The sequence below is a fragment of the Heterocephalus glaber genome, unplaced genomic scaffold (genome assembly GCF_053883595.1).
Source record: "Heterocephalus glaber isolate CG9 unplaced genomic scaffold, H.glaber_assembly_v1.0 deba00001610, whole genome shotgun sequence".
Lineage (NCBI taxonomy): Eukaryota > Metazoa > Chordata > Mammalia > Rodentia > Bathyergidae > Heterocephalus > Heterocephalus glaber.
This window is the reverse complement of record NW_028258381.1, coordinates 33,853,478-33,881,306: the sequence shown is the minus strand read 5'-3', so window position 1 is coordinate 33,881,306 and position 27,829 is coordinate 33,853,478. Positions and strand designations below refer to the sequence as shown.

The 27,829-nt window shown below is 49.0% G+C and overlaps 2 protein-coding genes and 1 long non-coding RNA gene across 19 annotated transcripts in view; 1 reads left to right on the top strand and 2 right to left on the bottom strand.

Moving 5' to 3' along the window:
• Window positions 1–27,829, bottom strand: part of Get4 (guided entry of tail-anchored proteins factor 4) — a gene marked incomplete at its 5' end in the record, with an annotated part of 37,351 nt that overhangs the window by 6,070 nt on the left and 3,452 nt on the right. Inside the window, 6 exon segments of the mRNA NM_001310278.1 lie at window positions 565–714; window positions 1,122–1,203; window positions 1,596–1,674; window positions 7,617–7,769; window positions 12,679–12,700; window positions 20,318–20,329. Coding sequence (NP_001297207.1) covers window positions 565–714; window positions 1,122–1,203; window positions 1,596–1,674; window positions 7,617–7,753 — 448 coding nt within the window.
• Window positions 7,936–9,430, top strand: LOC106009005 (uncharacterized). 2 transcript variants are annotated; one of them, XR_001183171.3, is made up of 3 exons: window positions 7,937–8,179; window positions 8,288–8,431; window positions 9,120–9,430. It is a non-coding gene; the product is annotated as an uncharacterized LOC106009005 (long non-coding RNA). The 2 variants fall into 2 exon arrangements; XR_002393303.2 differs by having other exon boundaries at window positions 7,936–8,179; window positions 8,288–9,430.
• Sun1 (Sad1 and UNC84 domain containing 1) overlaps window positions 9,399–27,829 on the bottom strand; it is a 53,171-nt gene continuing 34,740 nt past the window's right edge. For 8 of the 16 annotated variants that reach the window (XM_004840323.3, XM_021254610.2, XM_087195846.1 and 5 more), the window contains 14 exons: window positions 26,525–26,626; window positions 25,950–26,043; window positions 25,267–25,325; window positions 25,005–25,138; window positions 24,283–24,522; window positions 20,625–20,711; window positions 19,328–19,371; window positions 17,827–17,938; window positions 17,143–17,397; window positions 16,504–16,588; window positions 14,465–14,580; window positions 12,683–12,850; window positions 11,141–11,233; window positions 9,399–10,868 (listed from right to left, as the gene is read on the bottom strand). In XM_004840323.3, the coding sequence (XP_004840380.2) occupies window positions 10,755–10,868; window positions 11,141–11,233; window positions 12,683–12,850; window positions 14,465–14,580; window positions 16,504–16,588; window positions 17,143–17,397; window positions 17,827–17,938; window positions 19,328–19,371; window positions 20,625–20,711; window positions 24,283–24,522; window positions 25,005–25,138; window positions 25,267–25,325; window positions 25,950–26,043; window positions 26,525–26,626 (1,703 nt within the window). In that variant the 3' untranslated portion in view covers window positions 9,399–10,754. The remainder of the gene's footprint in view (window positions 10,869–11,140; window positions 11,234–12,682; window positions 12,851–14,464; window positions 14,581–16,503; window positions 16,589–17,142; window positions 17,398–17,826; window positions 17,939–19,327; window positions 19,372–20,624; window positions 20,712–24,282; window positions 24,523–25,004; window positions 25,139–25,266; window positions 25,326–25,949; window positions 26,044–26,524; window positions 26,627–27,829) is intronic. The other 8 variants (XM_021254609.2, XM_087195842.1, XM_087195847.1 and 5 more) reach the window with 4 other exon arrangements.

Here is a 27,829-nt window from a genome sequence, read left to right as displayed (position 1 = left end):
CCATCATGCTGACAGTTATAGGCAAAGGCCTGCTGAAAAGCTTCCAGGGCCAGGCAGGACCCAACACCAAACTTTCTCAGGAAGCACACTGGGGATGAAGCTCTTTCAACCCCACTCAACAACATGTCATTCAAGTCACAACAAACAACTGTTTAACACTTCTTCCTGCACCAGACAGAGACTCCGGGATGAGCACACCAACCCCACCCTCAAAGTGGGACACCCATGATTCCATCCTATTGGCTGAATGATCCCACAAATGCTTCATCAGAAAATGAGGTGCTAAGGAAAAATCTGGAGCAAGATACCATTAGAGGGCTGGCCTAGGTTGGGTGGGAGGGCTGTGGGGGTGCAAGCAGTCTACACCATTTCATACCACAGCAGGAAATGCCTGGTATGGCCATCAAGGAACGCTGACCTGGTCCTGCACAGGCAGCCTGTCCTTGTGAATTGGGTGGGATCCTGATGAGGCATGGAGGTGCCTTGGGGAGCCCAGGGAGGATGGCTGCCGGCCTGTGATGGCAAAGGACATTGCTGTCCCCACCTCCAGACTCCCAGACCTACCTTTCCACAGCGTGAGGGCCAGTAGCTGGTGCAGCCGGGGGTGTCCCAGTTTCCCAGATCCTCCACTGGACCACTTTAGGGCTCTGGACACAAATACTACTCGCTCCGGAGAATTTGGGTCCATCAAACTGAACACTTTAGCCAGATTTTCTGAAAGTCACACAGACAGACTCTCACCAGAGGAAACCAGTGGGAGACATCCTATGATGGCAAGGTATTAGGTTGGGGTTCAGAGCAGCAGGGGCCAACAGGGGCCCCTCCTTGTCCAATCCGAAGCTTGCTCAACAGGACAGGCCTCCTCACCAGCCAGCTGGCAAGTATCTGTCATCAAAGCATAGGCAGGTCAACTACTGTCAGCACAGAGGCTCCTGTGCTGGGAGAGGACAGCACCCCCCCCCACCCCCCATCCACCCTTAAAGTGTGGCAGGGCCCATGTGTTTCATCCATCGGAGACCCAAAGCACAGGCGGCAAATGGAGCGACATGACTCCGGACCTGCAGGACAGTCACAGGCAGAGGCTCCTGCACAACTGCACACCAACACAGCAGGGGCCTCACCCAGCAGCTCATCAGCCACATCCACTTCTGCCTTCTCCAGGGACTCCAGGACCAGCATGGATAAGTCTGCTGCGCTGTTTTGCTATAAAACATATAAAAACAAGAATTACGCGGTTAGAAATAAAGGCCTGTTTCCTTCAGAACAGTTGGGACACAGCTGGCAGAATCTCCTTCTGCAGACAGCAGGTGTGAACACACCTGCTGCCCGGCCCAGGAGCAAACAAATGGACAGGGCTGGGCTATTCCTCCCAGTAACACACACACAGGGCACAAAGGGCCTCCAGCAAGCCAGGGCCCAGGTGACAGGCCCTTGAGAGCAAAGCATCTGGTGTGGGGGCAAGAGGACCCTCTGCCACCTGGGGCCAGAGCCAGGGACACCCTGATGTACTACACCAGGCCTCTCTTTGGTCATTCCCATTTTGACTCTCCTGCCTGGAACAGAAAAGGACGAGTGGGAAGGGCCGAAGTGCTTACCTGGCCATGACTGAAGAAGAGCAATGCTCCTGAGTACATGAGCTCTCGGGCCTCCGCATGTTTGCTCTGGGACATGTACCTGAAAAGACGGACAGGGTGAGCAGTGAGCTCAGGATGTGCACCCATGTGGAGACTAACCCTGGGGCAAGGCTCTGTGAAAGTGAGTGCTCCCAGGAGCGTAGGCCTCATCATCAACGTGGAAACTGAGGTATTCCCAAGGGACACAAGCTACCTTGCCAGCCAGGCCCTCCCCAAAGCCAGATACACAGCCAGAACCTTCCCCAGGGGCCTGTTCTGTGGCCTCCAGCCCAGTTCCTCCTGTCCTGACAGCTCTATGGGAGCCTTTGGAAGTGCAAGGCCTGCTGTTGGCAGGCTCGGGCCCACCTATGTCCAACAGGCCAGGACCCAGAAGGCAGCCCCTCCTGGGAACTGCTTCCGGGTTTCAGGAGCAGAGACCTGGGGACTATAGGGGCAGGTGCTCGTGGAGAGCAGTGGAGGCAGATGCCTCCATCTGGGAGCTGAGGGACAGTGGGGCTCCAGGGTGGGGTCCTACAGAGGTGATGACAAAAATGGGACTGCACCAACTTTTGCCCCACTCAGCCTAGCCCCTGGGCCTCAACATGCCCAACCTGTCCCCATAGGACGCCTGTGAGAAGTGTGGGAGGCAGGTACAGCTCCGCACACCCAAAGCATGGTGGCCACTTGGCCAGATGGACCCAGCACATCTTCCTTCACAGCCAGCAGCAGCATCTGGCCATCAGAGAACATGCCAGTGAGCAGCCTCTGCCTCTGTGCCCAGACCCCTGGACAAGCTATTAGGAGCAACCCTAAAAGAGCATCTTACAGTAATGCAGGGGACAGACATGGCATATCTCAATGCCACAACTCCAACACTCAAGCAGCAAAGGCCCACAACCACAACCCTCCACCACTCAGGGGACACAGGCCTTCAACAGGAGACCCCATGTTGTAGCTGCTGGTGTGGGGCCAGCTGACAAAAACCTACACACAGAGAAGAAAGCCATGGTCAACCTGCAAGTCACAGGCACCTCAGGTCCTGTCAGCCTGCTTTCAAGGGTGGTCAGACACCAAGGGGCTACCCCTCAGGCTGGCACCTGACTTGACGAAGAATATAAGCCACCTGCTCTTCGTTCTTCCATGGGGCTGGTGCCAGGCACTGCCTTGGACTACACTGGAAAAGCACATCCTTTACTCAGAGGTACACAGCCTCACCTGCACCCTTGTGAACACAGAACCATATGCATTTATGCCCTGGTACAAGCACTGGTTCGGTTCTGCTCATGTGTAACTCCTGAAGAGCTCTAGACTCTCCTGAGCCTTAGTGACAGATAACATCTCAGAATTTCTGACAAAGAAAAATTGCTTCTTGAGAGACGGATGAACCAATCTGCTGGGAACCAGCCTCCCAGGTTGGTGCCAGGAATCACAGCAGCATGTCCTCAGCCTGGCCCACTGTCTTGCAGCCAGCACTCTTCATCACAGCCTTCCACATGCTGGTCCCTACCTTGTCGCAATCACCTGTTGCCAGATCAAGACAAGCTTGTAAAAGACAAGCAGCTCAGGTAATGAAGAAAATGAACTTTTTCCCATCACAGAGTTCTAGGAGCTGGGAGGGATTTTCAATTCGGGGTGATTAAGCAGGATGGTGTCTTCCCAGCTACGGGAGAGCTGAGAGGAACGGACCTCCCCAGACACCAAAACCTCTCCACACAGCCTGCCCTCCGTGTGCTGAGCCATAGTGGACCCCAAGAAGGCACTGACCCATCCACATGGCCTGGGAAGACCTGGAACCATCCACGTGGCCTGCCCTCCACATATTGAGCCATGTTGGACACAGTACAAACTCCAACTCATCTACAACAGCCTCTCCTCCCTGTGCTGAGTCACAGTGGACACTGTCCAGACTCCAGTCCATCCTATGGCCCATCCTTTACATGTTGAACGATGCTGGACACTGTGCAGACCTCAGTCTGTCCACATGGCCTGGCCTCCACACTGGACACTGTACAGACATCTGAAAGCACCTTTCACGTGCTGAAACTGGACTTGGCATCCACTGGCAAAAACACATGCCAAACTGGTGTGCTTTGGTGCTCCTCTGCCAGCCAAAAATGGACCTAAGGCAGCTACATCTTATCCACAGAGTAATGTGCCTGTACAAAATACTCATTTATTTTGGTCTTACTGAAAGAAAGAAAAGCCAGGCTTGGTGGTACACACTTGTAATCCCAGCACTCGGGAGGCTGAAGCAGGAGATTAACGTAAGTTCAAAGCCAGCCTGGGCTACACAGGAAGTTCCAGACCAGCCTGAGCTACACAGTGAGACCCTGCCTCAAATAAACAACTAAATAAAAAAATAAATGGGACAGCAAGTTAGCAAGCAGAAGATGGCAATCAAGCATTAGGACCAGAAATGAATGCAGTGCAGCGTCAGACCATAGGCAGAACTCTGGGTATCTTGGTGATGGAAGCTGGTCTGTGGTGGCTCAATCAGATACTGGGTGTGTAGTACTGAGATGTCAGTATTGCGTACTGAGCATCCAGGGACAAGGCTGTTCTATGACCGACTCCCTGTACCTATAGAACGACTGTGAGGTCCAGCACACTAGGGCCCGATGAAGGGCTGCCATGTCAGATGCTACTTCTTTCAAGGGCAGAGGTGTCACCTCCCAGGCCTTGGGCACAGAGCTGCAATGAGTGTCGAACATGGACTATTCTAACTCTTTCTTTCTTTGTGTGACTTAAGAGGCAAAATAAGGGTACAGGCTATAACCAACAATTTACACCATTCTCAGGAAGAGTCACAGCGGGGTGACCCACTTTCCAAGTAGCCCAGTGATAGGGCAGAGGCCGTAGGAACAGGCCAGGCCTGACATCACAGGTCACTGCCTCCTGAGCTGGTTCCTCTCTGACACCAGGATCCTCAAAGCAACTGTAAAAACACTGCAGGTAAACAGAGGTCCCTGGAAGCACGGATGGTGGCATTGAGGCCACTCTGGCAAAGCTGTCCCCAAAGCCACAAATTTTCTGGCTTTGCCAGGTACTAACAGTCTAAAAGGTCTATAAAGCAGACATCCTCCTCCTGGCAGAGACAAGAGAGAGGTGACCTACTACCACCAGCACCAGGGAGCAGCCTCCAAGGTGGTCAGGCACCAAGACAACGGCCCAGCTTCGGTGGGACACATCCAAAGAGAGCCATCTGCTGGGCTCCCCCACTGCTTCCCCTCCGCCACCTTAAACTGTTGTGGGCTGGAAGTGAATTAAAACACACAATACACTATGGAATGCCACACAGCAATAGAAATAACTTACATGCACATTGATCAAAGTCTCCAGAAAACACTGCCTAACCTGTGGTAACCACACCAGGCAGGGGCTGCCACGAGACAGTAGGGAAAGACAAGAAACTGCCTATGTCTTGATAGTTTTACATGTGTATTCAAATTCAGTGCTCATCAAATCATACCCTTTACGTAAACACTAAAATATAGACCTTTTTTTTTCCCTCCAGTACCGGGAATTGAACTCAGGACCTTGTGCTTGCCAGGCAGGCTTGGCACCACTGAGCTACATCCCCGACCCTGTAAACACTAAATTATAAACATGCAAATACACTTTGCCAATGGAAAGACACTAACAAAACTAGTGTAATTTGGAGATTCTGACTTCTCCAGTGTCCAAGACCATGGTGTGCCCCAAGCCTGGCTATGGCCTGTGTGGAACTTGCCCAGAGGATGGGCTACGATGAAGATCATGCTGACCTCCTTGGCCTCCTCGGTGGAACAGTGAGGTGACAACTTCCCAGGGAAGCGCAGGCCAGAGGCAGTGAAACAGGCAGAACTTCTCCATTACCCTGTTTTGTGCTGAAACACACCCGCAACCAAGGGATTTGTCACTTAAATGCTAAAATAAGCAAATCCCTAGTCACAGAAGGGCTACTTTAAGTCAAGGAACACTTTGTTTATTTTGGGAAGACCCACTTTTGCTGATTAATCACTGGGCAAATATTTATACACAAATCCCAAAAATAGCAGACACCAGGGCAAATTGTGAGGGTGGCAAAGTACACCTGGAGTTACAACTGGCTGCTGTTGGGAGGCGTGGTGCTACAGTCAACACACGCACCTCACATCTCAGACTTGCTCCTGCTGGAACTGGCAGACTTAAGGGGCTGTCATGACCAGGGCTCTGGGAAGTTTATGTCCAGCGACAGCTTGCCTTCCATTAAAACTAAAAGTCCTAACTATGTAGCAGGACGGACTTGTTTCTGCTAGAAGTAAAAAATCAGTTTCTAACTAAATAGAAGAGCAAGTCTTTTTCTAAAGCAATTAACTAAGCTTCCAAAAAAGAAGGCATTCATAAAACCACATAAACCCAGACACAGCCTGACTGGTTTGTATTTACAGTGTCAGGGTTTAGTACAAGGAAAATTCCAGAACAATACTGCTGTTCATGTCACTTGAGATCAGGACATCGACAAATATCTCACCTAATCCTACAGTCAGTGACTCTAAACCCTGGGCCCCTAATCCTGGCCAAATCAGAGGTCTAAGAACAAACGGACAATCTTTGAAAACAGGATGTTAGGGCTTTCTCCCAGACCTGCGGTGGTCAGGTCAAGGGCCTGACACAGGCGCTCTCCCACCCCTAGCACAGGGCATTGCTCTGGGAAGGACAGTGCACAGCCCTCCAGGATGGTGACTCCCACACTCAGCTGGGACCCAGCATCCTTTCTGTGTCCACTCCCTCATTTGCTTGCCAGGGGATCTCTTAACTCTGCAGACCCCAAATGTAAATGAGTACCCTTTCCCCCCACCCCAAACACCAAGAGATATGGCCTACAGAGACTCAAGATGATCTGACTTGTGCTTATAAAGCTCCAGGCAGTGAACTCTCATGTGCTAGTGGACACTCGTCCCTGAAACTTTGACCTGTCCTCAGAATACACCAAACCAGGAGGAGGCCCACGGAAGTGCCTATGGGAAATGTCCCACCATGCTGGAGGACCCTGGGTGATGCAATGGGTAAGTGGAATGTAGCACTGGGGCGGCGGCACTGACCTATGTAAGGCTGTGCAGTTTGTGCAGGCCATATGGAATTTTGCTGTGAATCTAAAACTGCTCTTAAAAACTGTCTTTTTTTTTTTTTTTTAAGGGGGGGGGTTGTTAAATGGAGGAAAATAATGGAGGAAAGGCTGGACCCAAAAGCTCTGACACTGAACCCCGCAGCAGGCGTCCTGCAGTCGGGACAAAGGCACAGGGCAGGATCGCCCTCCTAAACACAGTCCAGGTGACGGTGATCTAAGACTAACACCCATAAGTCCACTAGAGGAGATACAGTTAACATCTACTGAGGCTGGTAGACTGGGCTGGGGAGGTGAAGACCAAGGAAGATGGAGGCTGGGCTGGGGAAGAGAAAAGCAGTGGAGGTGGCAGAGCTAGGCGGCGAGACTGGGTTAGAGAAGAGAAGCCAAAGGAAGAAGGCGGTTGGAGAAGAGAAGGCCAAGCCAATAATGGGGAACCCACAGAAGGAGACTGGTCCAGGGAAGGGAAGGTTGGGCTGGGGAAGGGAGGCCTGAAGAGACCAGGCCAAGGAAAGAGAAAACGGAAAGCAGAGGCTAGCCCCAGGAAGAGAAAGCCGGGAAGGAAACAGCACGGCCAAAGACGGTAAGGTCGTGGAAGGTTGGACTGGGAAGTAGGGGCCGAAGGAGACCAGGCTGGGGAAGAAGATGCCAAGAAAGAGCCTGGCCCCGGGGAAAAAAGGCTGGGAAGGAAGAGGCCTAGCCACGGGTGGGCAGCCTGCAGAACAGGAGACTCGGGCGGAGAAGGGGAGGCCACGAAAAGAAGAGGCCGAGTCGACAGTTCACCGCCAGCCGCCCCCGCTCCAGCCGCCTGCGACAGGCAGCAGCAAGAGCCAGTGAGCTCCCGGGGTGCCGCAGCACGGCCAATGCGCGGCGGCGGCGGGGGCGGGGCCTCAGCGCAAGCTGCCGCCCGCGCCCACCTGAAGAAGAGGGTCCGGTACATCTGGTGCGCCTCATAGTAGTCGCCCTTCTCGACGCTGGCGCGCAGCTTGCCCTCCACGCGCTGGACGCCGCCGCGGTTGCGGACGCCGTTGCGGGCGCCTTCCTGCTCCGCCATCGCCGCCGCCGCCGCCGCCGCCGCCGCCATGGGCCGGCGCTCCGCGCGAGGCTGACGCTGTCGCAGGCGCGGTCGGCGGCGCTTCCCGGCTTCCGTCCCAGGGGCTTCTGGACGCCCTCTACGGTGGCCGCGAGGAGCCCTGCGCACTCGGGGGGGGGGGGGGCTGGTTTGTGGCACGTGACCAGGGGCTGGGCTGCGTAGCCTGCGGGCGACCGCATAAGCGGGTGGGGCCACATCCTCTGGGCGGAGCTGAGGGCGACCTATGTGCCCTGGGCGGAGCCTGCAAGAGGCAGTGTGAGCCGAGCGAAGGATTATTCCCTGGGCGGAGCCTACAGCGGGCACGTAGTCGGGACTGGACCAAGAGCCCGGACGTGACGCTCACTCCACAAAGCGGAGGGCACGTGACCTCAGGGCGGGGAGATGGAGGTGAGCCTGCAGCTGGGGTGGCGGGTGGCCTATGCGTCATGGCGGGCGCGACAGCTGCCCCGGCCCCAGGGACTTAACATTCTGATAGTATTGTAATAACGTTTCTAGGACGTCTGAGCAGCCTGCAGCTCTTCCTTCTGGAGGCCTCCAGCGGGGTCCCTAGCAGGGCACGCCGGGCTCTCTGGGCCATTGTTAGGGGATGAGGACTCTTCAGTCAGCCCCGCGATCCCTGGTGACAGCTGTGTGGTGGAGGTACTGGGGGTGCAGAGAGCCGAAGTGGGAATTCAGGAGCCGCGCTGCTACCTACGTGGAACTCGGTTCATACAACGAGAAAACACGCTTTCCTAATTGTGTATGCGGGAGGTTGCGTAACGTAGCTCTGCCTGGTGTCGCAGCCTGACGTCACTTGAGCACCAGCCTGTGATCAAAACAGTCTGACAGGGGCCGGGGCTTTAGCTCAGTGGCTCCACCGCTTGCCACGAGAGTGCAAGGTCCAGAGTTCGATCCCCGCTACCGAAAAACAAAAAAACAATCTGACAGCCCAGAACACAGAGGACATGGGTATTCACTTTGGGTGGGATGGACGGTCCGGGAGCTTCATCTCAGAATACTGTGCAGCTTGGATTATGAATTGCTTATTAACACAACATGATACACCCATGTATACAACGGGAACCAAAGCTGTTAGAGTTCTTCATTGAGATGAGACCCCCCAACAGATACTTGATCACTGGAAAAAATAGTATCACACTGGGGTAAATGCACTGCCGTTTTGGTAAAAGCTTGTGCCCCAAGGGCAGAAGTCCTCAGGGCAGCTTGCTAGTGAACCAGCACCAGCACCTACCTGAGTAACTGAGGCCCAGACCAAAGGCCACTGTGGGAAGACCCAGTTTCTCTTCCCAACTGTCTCACTGGATACTTCTGTTTTTGTTTTTTGCAGTGCTGGGTATGGAACCCAGGGTCAGGTATCACTGAGTGACACCCCCAGCTGTGTGGGGGCACAGTCTTATGTACCCTGCAGTCCCTTTTACAAGCAGACTTGCTAAGCAGGAGGAGGTGTCCAGGAACCCATGGTTGCAAGCCTTGGCAGGGCCAATGACGCCAGCTTCAGAGAGCGCATGCAGACTACTTGTCCTTCCCCACTCCCCAGTGGGCACAGACAGAAAAAACTGAGAAAAGAAATACACTGTTTATTATTCATTTGAAATATCACATGCACTTTTAAAAATTAAAACTCTTTATTTGAACATCTCAATAGCATTTATCAATTTGGTGGAAGCAAACAAAACACTATCAAAGACATATTTTGAAAAGCATTTACAAAAATACATTGCACAAAGTCCTATGTCGCATCTTTAAAAATAAATATTCAAATATCTCCACCCAACCCCCAAATTTGTTTTATATAGGAAATTTTGACATATATGTGATTTGTAGTATATGAAATGTTTGTACACATCCTACCCGACCTAACTGCACACGCCTCAGTCCCAGTCCTAAGGAGCAGGAGCGCTGCCTCCTGTAGCAGAGGTATTTGGGACTGTGTGCAACATACACAAACCTCCCTAGAAACCAGTGAGCACCACCGTTATCGTTTTCTGAAAGTACAGCAGTGATGGAATGCCAAGTGTCTTGACCAATGAGACTTAAATATAGGTAAAACATCCATTAACACTTTTAAGTGCCTTGTAGATATCTGTTATAAAGTCTGCTCATAAAATAGTCTACACATTAAATATTAATTATAACCAAAACAAGTCTCACAAAACCAAGTGAGAATGCTGGCAGCAGCAATGGAAGGCAGACTCCAAGAGCTGCCCAAAGTGCTGCTGTAGGGAAGACAGCTCCCTGGTGACCACATGGAGCAGAAGCAGCCGCAGGGAGTCGGCACCTTAGTGTTCCTGTTAACAGGACCAGAACATCCCTTGGGGGACACCAGAGGGCCAGGAGTCCTGGTTCCTGCACACACTGTGCCCTCATAGCCCAAGTTTAGTGCTCATCAGACTGACTCTGACCCTCAGTGTAGACACACCCACTCGCCTTCCTCTGTGGTGTCAGCATAGTGAATCCTAACTCTACTCAAACTAGGCCCGGGGCACTCTTCAGGCCTTCCACCTGGGCACCAGGGACCAGGAGATGAGCCAAGGGAAGGGGTCCCAACTGAAAGCTAGGTGACAGTTTTCCCTGAAAGAAACGTGTGTGGGCTTAACAGACGGAGTAGGTCTGCCCTCCCAAGATTCTGTTGAGCTTCAAGAACATATCAAACCTCTCAACTCCATCTGCTCTGCTACAATGTCAGGAAGTACAAATATAAAGAGCTTTGCATTCAAAAACAAATCCCCCAAACAAATGAGTGTCTGAGAACCATACATTCAAATGAGCTTCCAGAGACCCCACTGCTGACTCTATGGACCACAGATGTGGCTCCAAGACTAAGTCAACATTCCCTGCTGCCATGCCACATTTATTGAGGGGGTGAGGAGTCCCTCTGTTCCATGCATGCCCTCATCCCTGAAGGGTTCCAGTGTTCTGAGGTCCTGGTATATACAAACTGTACAAACTAGGGAGTGCCTCTCTACTGGGCGGGCTGGCCATGGACTCGGAACCGGTAGAGACAGGTATACTCGGGGTGTCCCCAGTTGGACAGGATCCGAAGCTCCACTATCTGGAAAGCTTTGTCAGGTCTTTCCTGAAATGAGGGGGAACCACATTTATTTCAGATCAGTAGCCCCGAGCCCCATCTGTCCCCTAGTGGGTATTTGGAAGGAAGCAGCCACACTAGAAACTAAAATTCTAAACACATTACACAGTTCAGGACAGGAAGCCCAGCTGAGACCCTGAGAACCCTTGACTAGCCATGGACTACTCAGAATCTGCACAGCTCCCAGAGAAACTGGCTACCCTCCAGCTCCTCTAGACAGCCTGTTCCTGCTGACAGAGACAGGTGGGTCGGGTCCTTACCAGTGCCTGGAACATCTGGAGTGACTCCCCTTCCTGGTCATATGTGAACTGTCCCAGGGGCTGCCCTTCCTCTTGATACTCATTTTCTAATCCCTGAAACCAAGACCACATAGTCAGTAAACAAAAAATAACACCAGGAACCAGGGAAGACTCATTGTTCTGAGCAAGGGGACCTCTTCTCCATGTGAGCTGCAAGGCAGGCAGGACCTAGACTCACAAGCAGCCAGATGTGGTTGCATCTAGGGCAGACCACATTCACTCATGGCCCTCACTGTTCCAGGGGGAACTTGGGAACACCCGAGCCTGGAGGGCATCAGCTGGATAATGGACAGAAGGTGGGGGCTGTGAACTGCTTCAGGGGTGTGAGGCTTGTTAGGGAAGATGAGGGAGTTCTGGAGCGAATGTTGGTGAGGATGGCACAAGTGTGATGGCGCCTAAGACCACTAGGTAGAAATGGTTAAGATAATGAACTTTGTTATATATACTCACAATAAAACACAAATGATAAAGGGAACTACCTCAATGTTTGCTTCATGATGGTTAAGGGCTTTCTAGGTTTCATAAGTGCTGCAGAGGAAATCCTGGGCCATGAGCAGATAGGACTGAACACAACTCCTCCAAGGGGAGGGTACAAATTCCGGGAAGGAGATCCAAGACAGGCACACTTCCCCACCACATAAACTTCTTTTTTTGAGACAGAGTCTCACTCTACCAACATGCAGTTCAGGTTGGTCTTGAACTCACTATATAGCCTAGGCTGGCCTCAAACTCATGGCGATCATTTTGCCTTGGCCTCCTGTGTGGTGGGATTACAGATGTGTGCCACCACGCTCAGCAAAATTTTGTTTTGGTACTGGGGATCAAACTCAGGACCTTGCACTGGCAAAGCAGGGAGCAGAACCATGGAGCTAAATCCCCGGGCTCTAAAATTGTGTTTTTTAAGGCAAAAAACAAAGTTGGGGTTTTTTTTTGGGGGGGGGGGTACCAGGGTTCGAGGATTGAACTTGGGTCCTTGTGCTTGTGAGCCAGGCAGTGGAGCCACTGAGCTAAATCCCCGGCCCAGGAAACCAAGTTTTACAAACAGTACAGATTCAGCTATATCTTCAAAAAAAGAAAAAAAAGGGATCAAAATTGCCACAACCATCATGGTGGCTTTCTCTAAGAACTGGGGTGATGGGTGTCTTTTTAAAATTCTATATTCATTTCTGTATGTTTTAAAAGTAAGAAAAAGTTTGCTTTATCTTTTGTCATTTGGTTGTTTCACACTGCAGCAGATGTCAGAACATCTAACCTCATCTGCTAGTCAGCACAGCACAGGAACTGGACACCAATTGTGACACTGCTCCTAGCAGCCCTTTCTGGAGAAGTACTGGAAGGTCCCCTAAGCATTGCATCTACTCACTTGGTGTGTGGACAGGCAGAGAGAGGAGGCAGAGAGCTGCCCCACTCCCTAGGCCTGGAGCCACTAGCTTCTGAACCATCTGGGACGTTCCTACAAGGGAAATAGGCACGCACGCTGTCTCCAGAGCTGGGTGCACTCACATAGACCGCAAAGTCCTTGGGGGCGCTGGAAATGTTGCCCATCGGTGACAGTGTCTTTGGTATGTGCTCCACAGTAAACATGGTTGGGTGGATCTTCATCGACAGCCGCACCACCAGGTACCCCTGGGAGCCTTTAAATGCCCAGCAGTTACCTGGGTAAATATCAGGCTAGGGAAAAGCAAAATACTAAGACTCAAGAGTTTGAACAAGCTCTTAACCACTAGCAAAATAGGAATGTTCAGAGAAAACTGATTATTTGGAAAATGAAAAAGAAAAGAACTTTTGCAAAAACAGAATCAAAGCATTTGGGTGCTTGCAGTGTGTGCCTCCAGAAACCACTCTTAACACCTCAGCTGGTAACAAACAGTAAGGTAAGCAGAACTTAAAGATATACAAACACTCTTCACAGGGAACTAAACTGGTCCTGGAACCTGTGACAAGATCTTTCCGCCTTACATAATAATAATGCAAACTAAAGCAGCAGGGTGGGATGCTGTGAAGCACATGCCAGTACTTGGTCTCCACCCCATTTCCTGGCATATGACTCCTAAATCCCTAGACTCTGAAGGCACAGTGTCTTTTGTGTGTTGAAGAGTCAGTGGGTAGCTTCAGGGTGGGTTTGTCACCAGAGCCGAAACAGGGCCAGAGCACTGGGACTTTCAGATCCAGGAAAAGGGTGTGTGGACCACCAGTGGCTGGTGATATAGTCAATCATGTCTATGTCAGGAAGGCCCAGAAAACCCCAAAGGACAGGGTTTGGAGGCACTTCTAGCCAGCTGGCCACACAGGTTCACATAGGATGGCACTGCAGGGGGCCGAAGAGCTCTGGGTCCCTCCTGTACCTCACCTGGACATCTCTTCATTAGTACACTTTGTAATAAACCAGTAAATGTGTCCCTTGAATCCTGTGAGCCATTCCCGTAAAGTTCACCGAGCCCAAGGAGGGAGTTGTGGGAACCACTGCTGTAACCAGAAGAATCCTACATTTTAGGTTTACTTGTACTTTTGTTTGTTTTTTGAGACAGAGTCTTGCTACGTAGCTCAGACTGGTGTCGACCCCACAATCCTCCTGCTTCAACCACCCCCGTGCTGGGATTACAGGCCTGTACCACACCAGGCTTAGGTTTACTCATATGTAGTGCTCATCTTACGGTGTGAAATGTGTTTAAGGGAACGACAGCTATCTGTGGAAATCTCACATAAAATGACCTTACTGGAAGTTTCTTCAAGAAACTGTCATGAGTAATAGTTAACATGTGAATAGTGAGCTAGAAATGGATGTGGGTGATAATTTAAACTCACCACGCACCAATCCTTTCGATGAATACAATTCCTGGTATTAAATAAAGCCCTGAAAAGCAGTGGTGCATTGAGGGCAGTGGTCAAGGGCACTGGAGGAGGACCGGCAGCTCCCAGATCAGCTAATGCTGTACAACAAGGAAGATCACAGATGGCGATTAACCCAGAGGAGCCTTGGGTGAATGCTGCACTGCCGGGATGGGAGCAGATGGGCCCTTGGGACATGAGCTGCCTGTCCTGGCCCTGTGCCACAGAAGTGCTCACATTTCCAACTTCCACTAGGCTGCCACTGATGGCTCGTACACCCTTCTGTATGTATATCTTACCATGATAAGGAGGAAAAATGCATCAGATCAGTACATCAGTCCCAACAGCGCCCTGGCCAGGTTGGCAGGGCGGGGGAGGGGCTCAGCCCTGTGCGGCAGTCAAAGTGATGTGTGACAGCACATGCGCAGGACTGGGGACAGGAATCCATCTGCTTACCTGGATCACCACACGGGGCGACTGAGAGAAATACCACAGTGGGATCCCAAACAGGCTCAGCAATGCTGTCTTGGTTTCATATGTCTCGGAGCAGCGAGTGCTAAGGATGCTGCCACCTGGAACAGAGTGACGTGTGTCAGCACTCAAGTCCACAAGGGCCAACTCATTGTCTTGATTTCTCAAGCTTTTACTTGTACAAAGAATTCCTGACTTAAAAACAAAACTGCACATGTGAATGGGGCGCCATGTGATGGCTGGCTAGTGTACACCCTGTGTAATCAGGGTAAACGTATCTATCCTCAAACATGTGTCTCTTCTTTACAGCTGAAATGTCACTGTCTTGCTTTCAGAGAAAGCCAGTACGGGGTCACTCTCTAGTGACCTACAGTGCAGCAGCACACCAGAACTTCTCATTCCACCTAATGGAGCTTAAGCTCTACTGATTAACCTCCTCCTACTAACTCACACTTTTCAAAATCCTGTTATTAGTAGTATGTGATTGCTAGGGGCAGCTGCTCTGAGCAGACCTTTGTTCACTTTTCTGAATCAAGAATCACAAACTCACCAGCACTGGTACTGTCCAGTGGGTGAGCTCTTAGAGGGCTAACAGGCTGAAGTGAGACAATACTATGACAATTACCAACAAAAGTAGAAGTGCTGGGGAGCAGGGCATGGCTGCACAGAGACAGGCAGGAATGCTCTGGAATAAATGCTCATGGTTGCACAACACTGTGATAAATACTAACAACTGAAGAGCACCACACTTTAAAATAGTCAGAAATGGTGGTACATGCCTGTGCTCCTAGCATTTGAGAAGCTGAGGCAGGAAGACTGCCAAGAGTTTGAGTCCAGCATGGATTATATAACAAGTCCTTGTTTCAAAAAACTACCCCACCCCCCTCCCCCAAAGACAGAAGCCAGGCACAGTGGTGCAAGCCTGTAATAGCTACCGTGAGACTTCAGGTAGGAGGATGGCGAGTATGAGACCAGCCTGGGCAATTAAGCAAGACTCTGTCTCATAAACAAACAAACAAACAAAAAGTTTAAGAGTCTTATCTCATTCTTAAGGACAGCCTCTCAAACACAGTGGGCAGAGGGGAACAGCTCCACACAGCATCAGGGTTCTCAACTCTGGACCACATGGTGCCAAAAGCAAAGAACAACTGTCAGCGGCCACCGTGTGGGTAAAATGTCATTTGATGCCTCTGAACTGAAAATAATCTCTTCCTGAGTCCTAAATTTCAAAAGGTGTAACTCAATTCAAAACCCTAAAAGTCATTTTAGACAAGTCACACACTGAAAACATCAAGAGACTGACTTCTGCCTGGCACTGGAAGGGCTGGTGGCTTTTCTGACTGGGGGCTCACTGTCCACATCAGAACCCCATGAGATGGTGAAAGCCTGGATGGAACCAGCCGTGCCAGGAGCAGTGGAACTAGACTCCTGTTTCCTCAACTGGGACTCGTGAAGGGAAACAGACTGTCCCCTCACAGGTCTCCAGCCCTCCCGCACCTTAGCAGTATGCAAAATCCCTTTGTCTTACAGGAGATGGTGTTGTCCAGCAGCCTTTGCCTGCAATTCCTAAGTCTTAACAATGCAAAAAACCAAGTGGTGGCAAAGCCCTTCCTAAACTGACCCGTGTGGTCTGGGTGGTCTCTGCAGGAACTCAGTGCCTCCCCAGGATGTATAGCCCCACACCCAGGACCAGCACAGGTGGACCCACGGCTGTGACTGTGAGACTTGACGGACCACAGCTTCTGGGAGCCAAAATAACACCCCGCACAACCCTGTCCTGCCATGCACTTGGTGACCAGGCAGACACCACCCTTGGGGACAGTGTCCCCACCTGGGCTCTGGTGTTCAACCCACAGGCCAGTGTACCCAGCACCCCTGGGATCTGTGCTCAAAAGGCACTGACCAGGAAGGAAGTACCTGGGCTCATACAGGAGCCTGGAGACACTCCGGCATGCTCCTGACCACTTCTCAAGTTCCTGCCCACCTGAGGTGACCATTCTACTTGGGGTTCAGTGTCTACTCACCACCAGATTCCAAAGCAAAGTCCACCATCCCAGTCTTGTCCTGGGAATACAGCTTCAAAGCATTGTTCACAATGACACGCGCTTGCTGGATAGATATGGAAAAAAGCAGCACAATGCCAGGGAAAAAGGGAAGAGACTGACATTAGTGATATAAACAAAGACTAGAGACTTAATGTAACTGAGGTGACAGCAATGGGCTGCTTTGCCAGCTCCCCTCTCAGTCTTGCACCCAGATGATGTGTCACCGAACCAGGGCTCAGACATGTCACAGTAGGTCTCTGTATGAACTGGGTGCCATCAGCATGAGTGGGACTATATAACATGGGGATCTCTGGGAATTTGTGTATGATTGAAAATTTTTGTATCATCTCAGTATGCTGTAGCACAGGTAGAGGAGATCTTTGGGACAAAAATATTCAGAGACTATGCAGTACTTCAGGGAGCAGCCTGCTGTGACATTGACAACAGTGGTGCCTTGACTCAGTGGCCTCATGCTCAGCTTGTCCTGCAGTCCCTGCTCAAGGCTGGCCATGGCCTGGGAGCCACACTCAGGGCCAGATGTCACGGCCCACCAGCTGGACACCGAGGCATCAGTCTCACCACAACACGGAGGCTAAACCTGTTTTATCACCCACTCACCGCTTCTGTGATTCCAGAAATCCCTGCCCCGCTCACAGCAGACACCACAGTTTCAGACGTCAGCTTCTGTCCTGTTACTACCAGGTGGTGGGTGATGTTCTTTAGCACCTGCAGCTCAAGGTCCCGTAACAAGACTTGCAGGTCATCCCTGCTCACATAATGTGAAGACAGCTTCTGCAGCAGCCACTCAAGGGAACCACCTTGCTGGTCCTCAGAAAACATGAGCCTGACGGTTTCTTTGACCTGAGCATCTACCTGGCAGCACCATCGAGAAACAAGAGAATTTATTGTTGTAATTAGCCCGTTTCCACACTTGTCTTAAGATATCTCAGTAGTAGCCTTCATCTTTGTAAAATGTACAATGTAATGTGACACATTTCTGCCCACTCATTAAAAAAAATTAAGTTGAAATTAAACACCTTGAAGACAGGCATGGTGGCATACTTCTGTAATCCTAGCACTCGAGAGGCTGAGACAGGAGAAGTGCTACAAGTTGGAGGCCAGTTTAGCTACAAAGTGAGTTCAAAGCCAGTATGAACTACATAGTGGGACCTTGTTCCAAAAATAAATGAATGAATGAATAAATAAAGTAAACACCTTGATAACTTTGGTTCCATTTTCTCCTACTTTCTACTATGAAAAGCGGGAGCCAAACACAATGTGGGCTCTGCATGTTGTACCCACCTTCTCACATCCGGCCTTTAGCTGCTGCCAGCCCGACAACTGTGACCGAAGGAGGCCCAGCTCCTGCTCCAGGCGCTCCATGCGAAGCAGGAGGGGCTGCTCCTCTGCCCCACTGGAATCAGCCACCGAGCGGAGGAAGAAACAAGTCAAGACCCAGATGCACAAGGGGAACCTGCCCCACCCAGGGTGAGTCAGCCCAGCAAAGAGATGTACATGTGCATCTTAATGGTAGCCCTGCAGAGTTTCTTCTCTGCATCAGGTCACCAAGGCGGCCCCAATGCACAGACACACCTACCAGAGAGCTATCAGCAGGGGCCATCTGTTCAGGAGACGAATGAGCTCTCTGAGAACTATTTAGGGCTTGAAAAGTGTTTCCTTAAAATCACACACACAAGACTTTAGAAATGAGACAGCATTCATCAGCAACCATGACAAGCTGAGTGCACACATGCCAATGGAAGAGACAGACACTGAAAGCACAGGGCTTCAGGACTTTGGTAGTGACCCCAGTTTATGGAGGTACCATAATTATAAATACCCTAATAGACAGTCGCTGAAATACTAAGAAGCCCTACTGAATCAGTACTCTCCTGGACAAACGTGCTGGGCTCTGTGTGCTGGCACATCAAAACAACCTTCCCCAGAATCAAAGCTCTGGGGTGAAACTGTCCCAGCACTCACACTGCCGCATAAGGGATGTAGGCTTGCCAATTCACCCAGAGCAAGAGGGAGAGCACATGCTTGCTGCCTTTCAATTAGTGAGAGCCTTCTCCACAGTTCTGAGAGCAGCCATGGAAATTACAGGGAACATAGCAGCTAAAGCCATACTATGGAGACCCAGAAGTGGTGGGAGCTGGTTGTGTAGACAGCACCAAGGGAATGGAGGGGAGATGCAGCTCTGGGAACATCTAGGCAAGAAGCTGCATCTGAGGAGCTTCAGGCAAGCGGATGGATCCACAGGAGCTGCAAGCTATGGTGAGGTGGTGGCTGGGGGCTGATTTTAAGAGCAGAATGGCTGGCCTTCATAAGACCTGCCAAACTACAGGGACAGCAGCTGCACTTTTTTTTTTTTTGGTACTGGGAATCGAACTTGGGACCTTTCGCTTGCGAGGCCGGTGGTGGAACCACTGAGCTAAATCCCCGGCCCCGGCAGCTGCACTTTTATTCAGAGTCTGTAGAGACACAGTGATGCCACTGGAGGCCAGGCACAGGACTCCCATGACATGAGCCCCTGAGGGTGGCCCTCCAAGGACATCAAGAGCAAAGCTCCTGGGGCAAAGTAGGGCCTGTACACACTGCATCAGGAGGGGTTGCTGCATGTAGCCCAGGACCTCTGTCTTCAGATGGCCCCAAAGGGGTTATCCCCAGAAAGACACAAAGGCCAATGACTTCAAGTAACATGTGGATGCTAACAGCACCCTTGCCAATGACTCGCACTGCTCCAGGTAGCCAGAGAGGGAAACGCAGGAAACAAACTACTGAATGATCTGAATCATCCTACCTGGTTGTTCTTAGCTTCATATGTTCTAATTCCTTCTGGATGGCCTGGAAAGCATGAGAAACCTCTGTTAAACACAGAAGTTACACACTAACTTCACAGAATCATGTATTTGATTAATCTGAAACTATATATATTTATTATGAATTTTCCTCTTTTTTTTTTTTTTGGTACCAGGGATCAAACTTGGGACCTTGTGCTTGCGAGGCAGGCGCCAGAACCATTGAGCTAAATCCCCAGCGCTCCTCCTCTTAATTCAGAGTCCAGATCTGACTTTTAGTTGGCTTTCATTTTTCTTTTTCTTTTTTTTTCTGGTACCAGGGATCGAACTTGGGTCCTTGCGCTTGCACAGCAAGCAGCAAAACCACTGAGCTAAATCCCCAGCCCTGGCTTTCAATTTTCAAAGCACACTTTTCCAAATGAGCAGCACCTAGGCTGAGAAAAAGAAGCTGCCCACGAGGACAGTCAAGGCAAAGGAAAGTCACACCAAGGCCGTGCCATCTGAACATGGATGTCCAGAGGCACCATGTGGCAGTGCTAGGCTAAGGGCATGGCAGCCCAGTCCCAAGCTTGTGTGGAGGTCCTCTCGTTACAGCACAGGGTAAGGCGGGCTCCCTCTCCTCTGCTGAACTCACCGGAACTCACTCAAACAGGATCTGTAGCCCAAGAGCTGATCCTGAGACTCCCAAGGGGCCACACTCCCACAAACCCATAGGTATGGTACTTGATTTAGTTCAGTAAAACATTAGTGTCTGCCATGCCAGGTTCCATACTACAATACTACACCCTAGACATATCGGAGACCTGTAAGTACCCACAATCCCTGCAGCTCAGATCACTGCAAAATCCCAGCTCTGCCGCAGCAGACAGCGAGAGACCTTCCTACGCACAATTAACTGCCCACAAAGGTTCATTCCCCCTCCGGACTGCGTAATTTTGGTGAAGGCTATGTGACACCCAAGAAAAGGCGGGGGGTACAGCAGTCTGAATGTGAATCCAGAAGCCACCCGGAACCAGCAGAGCAGTCCCCCCGCCCCCCAAAAGCATCCTTCATCCCCATCAACACAGGAGCCAGATCAACCATCAAGAAATTAAGTGGACAGCCATGGGGAAAAAGGTCGGGAACAATTTTTAGTTTTATAAAAGACAATAGCAAATACCCCAAAAGAAAGCATATTTGTGGCTAAGAACTTTTGAAAATATTAATTATACTTGATTTTTAAATTTGTTTTGATTTTTATTTTATTATGAAAAAAAGCACTTTGTTGGGAGCTACAATTCTAAGGTGAAGAATAAATACCTCAGATTTTTCTGTCAGTTTTCTAAGAATATCTTCCATGTTTGAGAGACGCACTTCATTTTCATGGTGATAAGTCATAAAGTCAGTCTGAGAAAGCAAAATAAATGAACAAACAGGAGAGAAAATTACGTAACAAAAACCAGCAAGTTAGGGCATGTTACTTCCACCAGAATACCAAAAAGCCAGCGACTATGTAGTTACCATGCAGCATAGCATGGAGTCCTCCCTTCATGATGGCCTTATCTCTCTAGCCCTAGGGATCTTAGACCTGAGTGAAACTGCACATATACCTTTTCTGGTGACACAGAAGTACTCTAAATACAGTACTTGGAAACACTCTAGGTAGGAAGCAAATCAACTCATTCAACAAAGATTTAGTAGGTACCCGCCATTATATTTAATGATTTAAAAGGAAAACAGCCATTGGTTTTTTGTTTTTGTTTTGGTACTGGGGATCGAACTTGGGACCTGGGGCTGGGAAGGCAGGTACCAGAACCACTAAGCTAAGTCCCTGGCTCAGCCATCGGTAAAGATACATGATACACGTATTCCCCCCTTGATTCTTTCACATTCACATCACACATTTCCCATTAGAACACTTCTTCAAAACATTTGCAAAGTGTTTTGTGTAACTTATGAAAAATGTGACTAGGCAGGTGGCTTTCCAGCTCAGTAAGGCCCATGACCAACAAAGTACCAAATGAGCCAACCACAAAGTGGTTTTTTTTTTTTTTTTGGTGCTGGGGATCAAACTCGGAACCTTGCACTTGCGGGGCAGGTGGTGGAACCACTGAGCTAAATTCCCGGCCCCACAAAATGTTTTGAACATAGGCAACCTGCTAGAAACAGTATGGTCCAACTAATGTCTTTAGCAATTTTTAAGACAGCAAAATGACTTAAGATTAGATACATTCCCTGGAAATGTTTAGAAATAGCATCATGATTGCACAAGAATGGGCACAGTCTAGCAAAAAGCAGCCAGGCAGAGACTGGCACTGCATGTTCAAAATGACCATGGTCCATGTTACAAGACCTGCACCCTGGGCTCTTGAGCCCAGGAGAGAAATGAGGGCAAATGAGGAAGAAAAAAGGACCAAAGTGATTCATAATATAAAAGTTCACCTAAAAATTAAGATCAGAAATGGGACTGTTATGGTTTAGATCCAGAATGCCCCCCAAAAGCCTCAAGTGTTTGAAGGTGATTGAATCATGGGGGCACTATAGCTCACTTGTGTTAGGAGGCGGGGCCTAGTCAGAAGAGGTAGGTCATTGGGGGCATGACCCAGAAGGCTGTCTTCCTTCCCTTCCCTCTCTGCTTCCTGGTCACCATGACATAAGCAGCAGCTCTCTGCCAGACCGTTCCACCATGCCCTTCCTGTCTTGGAACCAGTCCACTATGGACTGAATCCTCTAAAAACCAAAAGCCAAAGTAAACCTCTCCTCTAAGTTGTGGGTGTACGGTCCCAGTGACAAGAAAGTGACTAAGACAGGGACAAATCAGAGAAAAGGGGTGAAGACTAGCTAGCTGGAGAGATGACCCAAGTGGGTACCCACAGAAAGGCTGGCCCCAAATCTAGTTTCCAGTGTCTCCTGTGGAGTTATGCAACAGAACCATGAGCCAAGACACACATCCTGGCCCTGGGTTGTCCAGCACAGCAGCCACCAGCCACACTCAGCCACTGGGTACCTGAAATGCATGAGTGCACCTGAGAGACTACACTTATAAACCTTTAACATTTAACATTAACTTCAGCTCACAGAGCCATATGCAACTCATGGTATGCTCTATTAGACAGGGTAGACATGAGATAAATGGGTGTCCGTGGCCCAGGAGAGATCACAGATTGCTAGTTATCAGGCAACTGGAATGTTTAACATAAGCGAGCCTTAGGAGCCAGATGCTGCAGTTGAGTCAGGATTGCCATTAGGATGATACCCAAGGATGGGTCAATGTTGGAAAACGATAGAACAAGAATCAGTTACATTTGTAGTGGAATCCAACACAAAAATGAGACCAGAGTGAATATGGTTTAGTTTATAAAAATGAATTATAAATTTATAAATGACTTCTTATTTTCTTGGGTTTCTGAGCAATTATCAACCATTTTCCTTACAAAACAAGATGATTCTGAAGGTTGCCAGCCCACCTGGGTGCTGTCCCCGAGGTGCGGACACTCGGCCTTTACTTTATACAACATGCTCTCTGGGGACAGTCAACACCAAGCAACCACCCTGCCTCCAGGGACAGAATTCAGTGACCTGGCCCCACGAGGGCTCCACTGCTATCCCTTCAACCAGCATCAATGTCCATGCTGGTCTAGTTCCAACTTTTTCTACAGCTGTGCCACATCTGCACAGAAACAGCCAAGTACAAATTTACCCCTCTTTCTTCATTCCATCCAAAACAGAAAAATGGTCCACTTATTCATAGAAAGTTCTGGACTGAAGGGCCATACAGAAATTCCACTTTTCAGCATCCCCTCCTAGAGAAACCAGGAGGCTTTTTTGTTTCCAAAAAAAATCTCCTAACCTTAAAAAAGAAAAGTGGCCAACAGGAATGGGACAAGAATGGTGGCACAAGCCTATAATCCTAGCTACTTGGGAAGCTGAGGCAGGAAGGCTGCAAATTTGAGACCAACCTGGGCAAAGTAGCAAGACCCTACCTCAAAATAAAAAAGGCCTGAGGGTATAGGCACTGTGGTAGTGTCTCCCTGGGTTTAATCATCAGTACTGCAAAAAACCAAAACCAAAAAAACAACCTCTCTTAATTAAATTTCACTGAAATTCTCTCAATTTATGTTTTTTGTTTTGTTTGATTTTTTGGTTTTTTGAGATAGGATATTGTTATGTACTCCAGATTGGCCTTGAACTCACTTTGTAGCCTAGGCTGACCTCAAACACACGATGCTTTTTCTGCCTCAGCCTCTCAAGAGCTGAAATTATAGGCATGCACCATGCCTGGCTTCAATTTATGTTTGAGAAACTACAAATAAGCAACTCAGAGGAACCAAAGCACAACACCTAAGATTCTCTGAGTGAATGAAACTTGCAGGCATGCATGGCAATCTGGGGCACCCTTGAGTCAGTGACGTGTGCCACATACCACACCATAACTGAGACATACTCTTTATTTATAGTCCCTGCCAGGTGTAAGAAAGCAAATTAAACAACACCTGTACAAAGTGACAAACACTGACACTATCTCAGGTGGAGATGATGAAGGTGGGTCTCAGACCTGGAGCAAATCCCCCATGGGATGATTCCCAGGGTTAGTGACATCCCAACTGAGGCCACTGCATAGGGAGGCACTGGTCAGAAGAACCAAGCCTGTTTTAGGCACAGTCAGGGCACCATGCCAGAGCTCAAAGAAGAGATCAAGGAAGCAGTTCTGCTCTGCTCTGCACTGCAGGCAGGGAACAGCAACTGCTCTTAGAACTGATCTCACCTTGAGGTGCTTTTAAGTCAGGACCTCACCTTTCCCAATTAATGTTGACAGGGAAACATATACCAAAATGGTGCAGGGAGCATCAGTCAAAGTGTAGGTGAGGTTTCTGTTTACTGCACTTGAGGCATTTACAAAAGCTAATCTGTGGACTGGGGCAATTCACAGGACAGGATGCCAAAGCCTGCATTTCTCCCAGAAACTCCTGGGCCTTACCTTGGTGCCCCGGAATCCAGCAGCACTCATCTCCTGCAGGTGCTGTCCAACCACATCCTTCATCCACAGCAACAGCCCTTCCTTGCCTTCATCCATCTGGTCCACCCGCAGTTGCAGTTTCTGAAGTAAGACCGTCAGCTCCCTGAGCTTCTCCTCATGGTTGTGGCACTGAGTAGAAAAAGAAGCCACCTGCTGCCTCATGTCATTCTCCCATAGCCACCAGGAAGCCTGTCCATCAACCTGAGAGGAAATCAGGAAGTCTCAGTACACCATGGGAAACCTGGTGCAAGGTGCTAATGGCAGGGGACACAGACACTTGAGGGAGACACACAAAACCCTCACCACATGAGAGGACTAACAGTGATCTTCATTTCCTTCTTCGCACTGCCTCTATTTTGCAAAGTAATGGCTGCTACTCTCTAAATTAAAACTAACTGAACAATGAGACTATTTAAATATGCGTTATTTGGGCTATTTCAGAACACTGGAGGAGCTTGACACTTTAAAAATACTCTCTTGGGCCAAGGATTTAGCTCAGTGGCACCATGCCTGTCTCATAAGTGCAAGGTCCTGAGTTCAATCCCTGGTACCAAAAACCCAAAACAAAAACAGAAACATAAACCACTCTCTCAAAGAGATCCCCAACTGAACTGCCTTGTCCACAAGTCACCTGAAACCTGCTCTGAACACTACATTTAATGTTGCCAGTGAGAAATTAGTACCTGCAGGTGAGAAGACCCAGGTCTGAATGTGTCCTTAGGGTCATCCACCCTCTCTGCTGTACGCATGTCTGTCCAGTTTAACACAGGCAAAAGGGAAAAGAAATCACTCTGACCCCACAGAGAGAGGCCTGCACCTGGAAGGAGAGAAGACAGCTACAAATGTGCATGCACCAGGCTCCCCAAGTGTCAGTGTTTGATTCCTATGATGTCACCTGTATAGACATGTCAATCATTGATGGCAACTAAGCTCAATTTTACTCACCTAGTAAGAGTAATAGTGGGATGAGCAAGATTAAAAATTTGCAAGTATTTCGAAGGCACCTAGGAATAAAAATGCAAACCTTTGAATTGGGAAATATAGAACACATTCTCTTTTCCCCTCTCAGCAGTTTATGTAAAATACCCCCACAGTAAACATTAGAAATGCAGTTATAGTTCTATCTAAGAGGCCTGAACAGGCCCACAGGAGCACCTTCCTACAGAGAACACTGACACTGCACACAAGATGCCAGCTGGTGGCCACGGAAAGGCTCAGTTGCTTGAACCCGTTTCCCTGGGTGCCACAGGATCTGACCAGATCCTCCAGCTGGAATGACTGCACACTTTCATTTTTCTTTTTTTTTTTTGGTACCAGGGATTGAACTTGGGACCTTGCGCCTGCAAGGCAGGCAGTGGAACCACTGAGCTAAATCCCCAGCCCACATTTTTCTTAACAATATAGTACCTGCCTCCCTATCTTATAGGCTGGTATGAAAAAACTAAGAACATGAAAACACTCTGTAACTATAAAATTATATATTAATGTAAAACATCAACATACCAAATAATAAAACATTATGGAAGTATAGGCTGCATCCCTATAAAACAGTAATGCAAACAAAAGCCTGGAATTGGAACAAACTCTTTCTTTTACACAACATGCTAATGTGGTATCAGCATGCTTACCTTGTAAGAAGAAACACATTCAGCCAAGAGATCAAAGTAGCAAACTGGTACCATCCAATCCCGAACCACCAGAGTGCTCCAGAGGCCACCTTCCCTAAGAGAGAAAAAAACCAAGCACTGCGAGGAAACATGCCGATGCCACCAAGCCCCAGGGCGATAGTTTCCATGAAGGCTGAGCCAGAAGCACAAGGAGATCCCTGGATAGGTTTTCTGAAGTGCTCAGGATGAAGTTAGGGAGCACTGGCCTAGAATGAGGCTTATAGTCACATAGGAGAGCAGTATGCAGTGCTGACGAGGACATGGGATAGGGAAGCAACAGGTCCATGCACCTTGTGTACATGACAGTCAAGTAACTAGATGTACACAAACCCCAACACAACAGAGAAATGAGAACACTCATGCAGCCTCTAGCACAGTGTGTTAGCATCCCAAATAAAGAATGAACACACATTATATCAAAGATGAAAGAATGGGAACCTGAAATGAAAGTTTTATTGGTTAGATAAATCGCTTATTACAGGTGCTTAGCTGCCAAAAGCGATGGAGAGAATGCTAATGTAGATGACCAGACTAACCACCTGGAGCAACAGTGGCCAACCAAAGGACTGACCACACTGTCTCAGCCACAAACCATCCGGCAGCTCTGGCCCTTCGCAGCATCTGCATCAAGAAGTAACCTGCGACAGAGAAGATGTGTGCAAGAGGGTACCTTCAGACAGACCTCAGAGCACCAGCTCTTCACCTGACAACACAGCAGGGTCTCACAGTCACACCCTGTGCCAGACTCCCTCCTGTCACAAAGTCAGGAGTCACCCCAATATGTGGGGGAGTGCTATTTTAAGGCTAAGCAAGATGCTTGATGAAATTTATAGTTATGAAAACCTACTATTATAAAATAGTTTTCATTCACCCCTGCCTGCAGATATCTAAAGGGTAAAAATGCAATCACCCTGCATAAAATCCAAGAGTGGTGGCTACAAGCTGCCCTGTAGATACTGGTAGTTAGTTCTTGGTGGAATTCTCATTGGATACATAATGCAAATGTTTAAGACAAACTGACATGCCCCAGACGCCAGCAGTCATGGTGTGCTGGGTAAGAAATGATTACTCAAAGACTACAGTGAGCCGGGGATTTAGCCCAGTGGTGCCGCCGCCTGCCTCGGAAGTGCAAGGACCTGAGTTCGATCCCCAGTACCAAAAAAAAAGTCCATAAGAGACTACAGTGAAAATTATTGCAGAGATGCATCTTTTCCTGTGAAGAGTATTTTGGAAAGATAACGAACTCAGCATTGAATGTCACACATTGTGGAGGGCAGAAAGCTGCTCGTGAAATAAATTCCGTCCATTTTTTCCACAGCAGGTGCTCAAAGTATTGCAGTAACTTGACATCTGCATGTTGACCCCTGAAACTATTAATCACTCTTACATGGCTAGTATGTAAAGAAATATAACTTAGGAGGATTTTTAAAAAACCAATTGCTTTACATTTATTAACTAACAGTTATGAGACATTTATTTTTGAAGCTCAGGCTAAACAACAGCTGCCAGAAAAAGGTGTCCATTTTATCAGGAAAGTTACATGTATGATCTGGAACACATGCTTTTCTTTAGATACACTTCCTGGGACACTAAGTACAACTGCTGTGCACAAAGTGGCCAAGCGGCTATTGCTCAAACACACTCCAACATAGGAGGGCAACATGACTTTGCTCAACTTTTACTATCACCACAAATAATTCTGAGTTTCACATGTATTTAATTTACACTGAGCTAACAAAGAAGCTTTTTAAGAGTCTCCATATTCTAAGCCACACCTGATATTACTCTTTTATATTAAAGTGCTTTAAACACTTGAACTGCACACATTAAACAGTGACAGC